The 9044-nt window shown below is 47.5% G+C and overlaps 1 protein-coding gene across 1 annotated transcript in view; it reads right to left on the reverse strand.

The window, feature by feature from the left end:
• Positions 1-8776, reverse strand: part of LOC142844236 (uncharacterized) — a 35434-nt gene extending 26658 nt beyond the window's left edge. The window contains exons 1-3 of the mRNA XM_075962558.1: positions 8662-8776; positions 8028-8613; positions 2181-2273 (exon numbers count right to left, since the gene is read on the reverse strand). Of these exons, the coding sequence (XP_075818673.1) occupies positions 2181-2273; positions 8028-8613; positions 8662-8776 (794 nt within the window). The remainder of the gene's footprint in view (positions 1-2180; positions 2274-8027; positions 8614-8661) is intronic.
• Between the last annotated feature and the right edge of the window lie 268 nt (positions 8777-9044).

Below are 9044 nucleotides of genomic sequence, written 5' to 3' on the forward strand. Positions count from 1 at the left end.
CAAGACACAATTTCTCACCGTCTCTGAACCACTGTACAAAGTACTGATGAGAACACTGCAGTCCTCTCTGCTGAAATGTTGGGCGTACTTCTGAAGTTGGAGAAAGCCAAGGTACTAAGAAATCCTCCTACCCTGTCCGTACGTGGTAACACTGCTAGCAACTAGCCCACCTTTACATTCACTATAAACTTCTTCTTGCAGTGCTGGGGATTTAAACTTACTCATTTTAATAGGCTTTTTTAATGGCTTATTATGGTGATCCATGCATCTGAAGCCCACTCTTTTCATAACAAAAACCTCTGGCTAGGACAAGATGGCTCATCAACTGAAGGCACTTGGTGTATCTGGAATAAAGTCCTAGATAAAACTTAACTCTAGCTGGGCAGTGGTGACACATGCTTTAATCCCGGCACTTCAGAGGCAGAAGCAGGTGGATCTCTGTGAGTTGAGGGCCAGCCTGGGCTACAGAGGTAATTCCAGGACAGCCAGGGCAATACAGAGAAACCCTGTCTTGAAAAAACAAAAAACAAGACAAAACAAACAAAAAGTAACTAGCTAAGTAGCATCTTTGTTAGTTGAACTTAAGTTTCTGTTGTTTCTTTCCCCTTAAGGCTTTACTGTACTTTCTTGTCCACTATACAGAAGACAGTACACGAGAGAGGTATTCTTTTGTGGTGGAGGCGATCAAGCCCATTGTCTTATACATCTAGGCAAGTGCTTTATCACCCAGTCACACACCCCCATGTACAGAGATATTCCCAACTCCCAGGATCATCAGTCCACAAGTAGGTGAAATTTTCCTACCTCCTCTGCTCACCTACAGACATGTTGGCATTAAATTTTAAGAGGGCAGAAAGGACATCAATCTCAAGGAAGAAGCTCGCTTCAGCTGGGTGGCACACACCTTTAATCCTAGCACTCAGGAGGCAGAGGCAGGTAGATTTCTGAGTTCAAGACCAGCCAGAGAGTGTTCCAGGACAGACAGGGCTACACAGAGAAACTCTGTCTCAGAAAACAAACAAAAATCAAAAACAACAACAACAACAAAAAGAAGCTGGCTTCAAACGGTTCAAACCAGTCCTACTAAGGAAAAGCCCTAAGCAAGGCAAAGCAGTCACTATTACTAGCTGCCAGAGCCCATCAGCAGAATCCATCTTTAGCATCAAAGACTTTGAATAGAAGTAAGTCTACAGGCTGCCTACATCAGAATTAAGAAGAATACAAGAAGGCTGAGTTAATTCAAATGTTTAGAGGAGTAGAGCAGATGATAACCAGCTTCTGGGGGGCAGGGATTTTATGTGTGCTGTAATTTGAAAACCACTGTTCTAGAGGGGAATTTAACCAAGCTACACATTTGTATTTATTTCTTTTTTTAAAACTCAAAAAAGGAACAAACGAAAAGAGGCCAGAAGAACAAAAACGATCACTAGAAATATGATTAACACCTGATTAGACATGAAATGGTAACAGGTGATATGATCAAAGTTCATTATCTACATATGTGCAAATGTCATAATAAAGCCCATTATTTTGTACAACTAAGACATGCTAATAAAATGTATTATAAAAAGATTGACATGGAGACAGGTGGTGTGGGATACACTTTTAACCGCAGCACTCAGGGAGCAGAGGTAGGCAGATCTTTGTGAGTTTGCCACCAGCCTGGTCTACAAAGGGAGTTCCAGGACAGCCAGGGCTACAAAGAAAAACCCTGCCTCAGAAAAAAAAGAGAAAAGAAGATTGACATGATTATCATTTTAGTCTATTTTATAGATCAAAAACAAAAACCAAAAAGTGAAACAAATTAAGGTACCAAGTGAAAGTAGAGGGCAGTGGGGCAGAGCTCAGTGGGGCAGGTGTTTTCTCCAGTGGCGAATGACTCTGGACAGGCAATGGCAGCATCTCTAACCAACAAACAGAATTTCTGATTATGGGAAACATATGGGTCAAGGGGAGGACTCCAAAATCACTTCTGTGTTATTTCATCCAGCATTTTCTCAAGTCCTATAGAACACAGGAACAATTTTGAGCATCTTGGGAAGGAGCAGTGTGGTTGGTTTAGTGAATCAAATCCTGCTTCTAGAACTTAAGCAAGACCATGTTCTCATTTGGAGAAAAATAATGTAAGCTTGGGCTAGATGGTTCCTTCTCAAGCACAGTTGTCAGTCCTGATAACTTACCTGTAAGTTGGGACAGACGACACAGTCAGCAGACTCTCCGTATGCAAAACAGCGTCAATAAGCAGTGGGTAACACCACCATCTCTGCAGAATTCTGTGGGAATTGGAGAATGGTCTAGTCTAAACGTCTTAGCTGAGATCACACTAATTGTTTACAAAACTACTCCTGAATCAGTGACTGTGGATCTGCAGCCTGCTAAAAATCAGCTCACACCTGGAGACCAGGAGGCTTGATGATCTAATCTACCACTTACTCTCAAGCCTCTTCACTGGAGCTGAAAGTAAATAAGTTCCCTGATTGTTTTTCATTTTTGTTGGATGAGATGTGTTATTCTCGGCAACGACTGCAAGTAACAAAGGGTTTCAACATCCTTTTCTTAATCTAATCCATGCTATTTGAAACTCCTGGTTTCCAAGGAACTAAAAAGTTAAGAGTGGTCAATACTGCTATCCTAAGAACCCTAAAAATTAGTTTAGAAAGAATGAAATCTACCAGCAGTTACCTCCTCCTGGATAGCTGCTCCCTGGAAGCCTCCAACCCTGAGTCACCGCGTGTAGTCATGCAAACCCAGATGTTTAAAAACCAATTGTCCTGGCTGTCCTGGAACTTAGGCTGATAGACCGAGCTGGCCTTCAACACAGAGTGGTTCACCTGCCTCTGCCTCCTGAGTGCTGGAATTAAAGGCATTTGCCAACAACACTGGCATGGGTATATCTTCTTATGTCTTCCTCCTATCTCATGGTTCTCATTCTGTCAAAACTTTTCAAAGCAAATGACCTCTACAAGGACAAAACTAACACCCCATGATACTATTTCTGTCATAGGAGACAAAGCCTTTCTTGACCTCTGTGTACTGGACATTGAAGATTTTTTTCTACAATAAATCTCAAGATATGTCATCTGGTATAGAACCACACTCTGCCAATTTTCTCGCCCATCACACCCTGCGTCTGTCTATCCACGCACGTGTCCAAGGCTCCCATCTACACCCTAACAGCCTAAATTTACTTTCTCTTCCTGCTCTTACTTTAGAGAGCTCTGCACTTTCCCCTCCTGTCAGAAAACTCAAAGATCTTTCAGAACAGTTCAGACATCAACCCTTGTGCAAAGCCTTCTTTGACTTCCCGAGTGGGAAAGGATGAAATGTTCAGTTCCACAATGGTTGCCTCAAGGGCTGAGAGGTGTGGAATGAGGCGCAGGCACAAGGAACTGGCACTAAGGAGCAACTTCCCCTTCCCATGTCACAGTTCTGTTCTTAAATCACGTCAGCTGTTGAGCACAGATTGAAATCACATTCTCTCTCTGGGCCTCAATTTCCCTCCCATATCCCGACAATCCTTTTTCCTAAGTCCCCACAGAGGAATCCCATGTATATATGTATATGAACACACCTTTCAGTCCTCTCGGGTCCTCCTGGGTCACCATGAGGAGTGGAGACTGCCCACCTCTTTGCACCTCCTCACGTCATGATGCACGAGAAAGGCCCTACTAAGTGCACCAAGACCGGAGCCAGGGTCCCAAGAAACTCTTGTTGGCAAGATGCCAGGGACGTGTAGACAGGGCAGCGACCTCTGGAGGGAGGCACACAGGAACCGCTATCTACTAGCTTGACGGGAAAGCTCGACTTGAAGCCCTGTCCCTCCAGGCCTTCATGGCTTCTGGACCCTGAGCCCTCAGGGCACTGTGAGTCTGATTTTTCTCCAGGCCAGTCCACCTAGAGAAAGGCGCCTTCTCGCTCTCCTCTCAGTTCACTTGACGCCTCAGGCGCCCCCCCCCCCCTGCCAGACTCACCGCTTGCTGAGAGGCCGGACCCTTATGGCCACCTGCACATTCGCCACCCCTCCACCACAGTCCAAGACCCACACAGCGGGTATAAGCAGTGCATAAATTACACACCAATTAGTTCTTCTAGCTACTGATCAACGGGAGCATCTTTATACTTATCTCTTTGGTGAGGGTGTATAAAATATATACTTGAAGATTCTTTTCTAAGTGTGTGTGTGTGTGTGTGTGTGTGTGTGTGTGTGTGTGTGTGTGTGTTGCGTGTGTGTAATAGAGAAGGGGAGAGAATGGGTGCATACTTGTAGAGGAAGTCTGTAGGGTGGGGTCCCCCCGAGGATATTTTTTACTTATAAAGATTGCGGGCGCACTCCCGGCCGCCCCTTCTGCTTTCCTGTTCTCCGCTGGAACCTCTGGTTCTGTAAGTCTATTTATCAATTAAAGCTGTATGTATTATTACAATTTCTGTCTGCATTCATTTTCGCCGATACAGAAGTCAGTTTCCGCCTTCCACCTTGTCGAGGCAGTCTCCAGTTTCTGCTTCTGTGCTGTGTATCCCAGGCTGGCTGTGTCCCTCCACAAGAGCTGAGAGTGCTTACTTGCCCTGACTTCTCACTTGTTCATCAGGCTTTAGCAGCTATCACTTTACCTGCTCTCTCCCTAACCTGTTTCCTATTATTCTGACTTTTGCTGCTTGCTCTTCAAATAGCATTAAACTTTTACCAATAATATGTACTGACACGTTCAATTTTGTTAATCTGCCTGATCATTTCTGGGTCTTTTTCATATACCATTATCCAAACTAATAATGACAATAAAACTCATTTTTTCTCTTATGACTTGTATCTTTTGTGATTGACTCAAAAATCTCAAATCATACATATAACTATTGCCCCGAATTACCTTCTAAATGTTTTATAGTTTCACCTTCAATATGTAAATCTTTTATTAAGCTGTACATGACTATTTCCAGCTACATAAATTAGAACTGCGTCCCATGAACAGCGAGCTCCTATTTGCTGATGCGCACACATACAGACAGCTGCAATTTTAAGGTGTGAAAGTGGAACAAGCGAACCTGAGAAGGAGCTTGACACCTGGAGCCCTGCTTCTGACTGCTGTACTTCCCAGGGCTCTGCTCAGCTACCCTGACAGCTCCCAGAATGCCCTGCCCTCTTTTAGGGTACCCTGTGCCCTGCAATGGCCTTCCTCCCTCCTCCTGGGCTCTGCCGCACATTACGAAGTGTCTGATAACAAGACTATACACTGCCTGGGGGCAAAGTGCCTACAATCAGACATCTAAGGACTGAACCATGGGACAAGTATTGGCTAAAGTGTCATGAAGTCAGTGGACTGGCCTATGACTCAAAGAGTGGCTATACAGTCACACCGCCTTGGCTAGAAACTAGCTCCACCATTTAAGAACTGCACAGAGCTGCACAAACTGCGTGCCTACCCTAAACTGAATGCACCATAGTGGATAAAATGTAGGACACGGCTTCAGAGAATGTGCTGGGGACTAAATGAGATTATGAAAAGTTTACACCAACTAAGAGCTCAAAACATTATTGTTATTTTCATGGAATTCTGTTTATTACCTTTATTACTCCTTAGTACCAAGTCCTTAGTATTTCAGACACTTCCAATTTTCTGGGGTAAACACTATCCCTCCCAAAAATTGCAATGACAGAGGCCAGGTAGTGGTGGCGCGCGCCTTTAATCCCAGCACTCGGGAGGCAGAGGCAGGTGGATCTCTGTGAGTTCAAGGCCAGCCTGGTTTACAAGAGCTACTGCCAGGACAGGAACCAAATAAACTATGGAGAAACCCTGTCTCGAAAATCAAAAGAAAAAAGAAAAAAAAAAAAGAAAAAAGAGAGAAAGAAAAGAAATTGCAATGACAGTTGCTGCTAAGAGCAGAGGCATTTAGATTCCCTGCACTCTCACAAAGACTACACTGTGTCGAGAGAGCTAAGGGTCCTGCTACCTAGGACTACACGGGACCTGCAACAATAACAAGTAGCACCTCCAATTGCCTTCACTCAAAATGTTCAGATGCTCAAGTATACACCAAAGTGGTAAGCACCAGCCAGCACTTGAAATGCCACTTCTCCTTGCTTAGCCAGTTTTTGAGGGTAAATTAACAGGAGTCCAACAAGCTGACTGGTAATAGTCACATTAAACCTTTTTGCTCTTGAAGTTACCTTCATATTTTAAAAGAATCCAGGGCTGTTTATGAGATGCTGTGACACAGAAAATACACTGTCTCCCCTCCCTAGGAACTAGGTGGTCTGGCCAATCTTATGTCCTACCACTTAGAACTTTAAAGGACGCAATGATGGAGACGCAGAGGGGACTCAAGAGTGCATCACAAAGGTGGTAGTTTCTCCAGTCAGTAGCAAAATTCTAAGCAGACTACTTACAGGATGTGGCCAAGCTACGACCTCAGTCAGACCCCCAGTCTCTCTCCTGGAACACATTTCTCCAGCCTGCTATGACTCTTCCAGTACATGCCCCTCTGCTTACATCAGTCAAAGCCCATTCCTAGCTGACACCCAAGAACCATGAGCAGCAGTGCAATGCCTCGCCCTCAGAGAACACAGGATCAACACGAGACTGTACTGCCACGGCCAGTTACTACCTGGTACTCTGCTATCCCAACCATCAGTTTACTTGCTACAATGACTGGGACAAAGCAGGCAGACAAGAAATGCTTCCTGTATGAACTCCACAACTAGGGAGAATGTTAGGCCACCGTGCAGAAACACCCACTAGCACTCACTTATTGCCAAGAGGGTCCAATTGCCAGGTGGATCTGCACAGCTTAACTCATTCGGGAATTTACAAACTAGGATTCTTTTCACCACCTAATTAGCAAACCTACCTCCCCCGCCCCCCATGTGTATGTATATGTGTGTGGTGCGTTTATTTTTAAGAGAGAAATAAAAAAATTAGCATTCTATTTTACTAGCATTCTCTTCCAGTAAGAAAAGCCTAATTTGGGCCGTGCAGTGGAGGCGCACACCTTTAATCCCAGCACTCGGGAGACAGAGATAGGTGGATCTCTGTGAGTTTGAGGCCAGCCTGGTCTACAAGAGCTAGTTCTAGGACAGGCTCCAAAGCTACAGAGAAACCCTGTCTCCAAAGACAAAAACAAACAAACAAAAACCCTTTTAAGCGTTTTTCAGGTTTGTAGAAAAGTTGTAGTGGAGCACAACCAGTGGGTATGGTCCCAAAGCAATGTCTCCACTTCCTGTTTGTGCCGGCCATTATTCTAGATTCTGGAAAGCTAACACTTGGCTATTTTAATAAATGTACCTTGTAAGTGCTAAAACAGACCTGCAAATGTAGTGGAAGTTACCTGGTGGGGTTTTTTAATGTAACCAGTTCTCATCTGCTGTAGCACAGAGCCTGGCTTGTGCCAACAGGAATACTCCTATCTGGAACAAGTACCAAACATTTGACTGTGAACATTGATTTTGCTCAAGTTATTTTATGGATGTTAGTGAATTTGGAGTAACTTCTATACAAAGTTGTCCTGCTTTATGAGTTATAGCGTATGTTCAACAGACAGGAGATCTTCGAATACTTTCTAATCAGTATTTTGTTTCAAGATGGACTAAGATCCCACCAATTAGGTACATACTGTGTGTGACCAGCCCTGTCAAACATAGGCTAAAAAGTCACCATTGGACTTTTACATCCCATTACATAATAAAAAAAAAATCGGAGAGAGGGGGGAGGAGGAGAGGAAGAGGGATACAGAGAAAAAGAGGGGGTGTGAGTGTGGAGCAGTGTCTTCACAGAGGCCAACTCCGCCAAGAGGTCCTGTTCCAGAACTCTTCAATATAAACGCTCCACTCAAAACCCAACGCTACCAACAGGGGTCAGCAGCCTCTGCTCCCATCGCCCAGCAGACTGAACTGAAGACAGAAGGCAAGCACAGCCGGCGGTGGTCCCGAGGGTGCCGAGTTTAAGTGGGACGAGGCGCACTGCCCACTGCCAAGCTGACCGGGGTCGACCGCCGCAAGGGCCCGAGTCCCCCGGCAGTCGCGCAGAGCAGGAACCTACCTTTCCGTCGTGGGCTCCCGGTCACCGGCATGGCGTAACGGAAGAAGCGCGAGTGGCAGCGGCGGCAGAGGCTGCAGAGGCGGCAGCGGCTTCGGCAAGGCACCCGGGTGCACGGGAGCGGGCTGCGCGGAGCCTCTGCGGGGAAGCCCGTCCCTCGGAGCAGACGCTGGGCAGCCGGGGAAGCGTGTTCCTCCGGGACGGACCGGGGAACGGCCAATCCCGGAGCCGAGGGCGGCGCGGCGGACTCCGAGCACGGCTGTCAGCGCTCCAGCCGAGGGGACACCCGCGCCCAAGGAGCCCGAGAGGGCGCGAGGCCGCCGCGGCCCCGACAGCTGCAGCACCGGCCGGAGGTCGCCGGGCAGCGGGACGAGCGCCGCCGACGGGCGAGGGCCTGAGTCCCGGCGTGCGGCGGGGAGGCGTCGGCCCCGGCGGGGAGGGGCGGAGGCGGGGGAGGGGGCGGGGGCGCGGCCGGCCCGCGGACACCCGACGCCGCGCCGCCCGCTCGGGCCCGCAGGCCGCTGCTCCCGCACCCCCGCCGACGCCAAACCATCCCCGCCGCCAGACCCCCCGCCATGTCGGAGAATAACTCACCTGTTTGTCGGGGAAATCGCTCCTGCTCGGCCCTCTGACTGACTCCTCCGGCTCACCGTCTTCCCTCTGGGAGGAAGAGGCGGGACTTCCTGTTTCTCCGTTGAGCTACTTCCGGCGGTTCCCAGGGCGTCTGTTCTGGATGGCGCGCAGAGCACCATAACCGAAAAACAGAGATTTTACAACTGCATGGGCAAAGGCCCAAGTTCGCGTCCTTTTTTTTCCTTGAATAGCCGTCAGCTCGGCGTGTCGAGTTGTTTTCGGCCCTGCAGTAGTTTCCGGAAGTCCCTAAGACAGAAAACAGGAAGTTCCACCCTTCCTGCTGGAAGGGAAACGGAAAGCCTAGAGAGTCAATCCGTAGGGCAGAAGCTGCGAGGGCTCCGTACTGCTGGGTCTCACCGGGAGGACCGTCTCTTCCCGAGGATGCTC

This window comes from Microtus pennsylvanicus, chromosome 2, assembly GCF_037038515.1.
Source record: "Microtus pennsylvanicus isolate mMicPen1 chromosome 2, mMicPen1.hap1, whole genome shotgun sequence".
NCBI lineage: Eukaryota > Metazoa > Chordata > Mammalia > Rodentia > Cricetidae > Microtus > Microtus pennsylvanicus.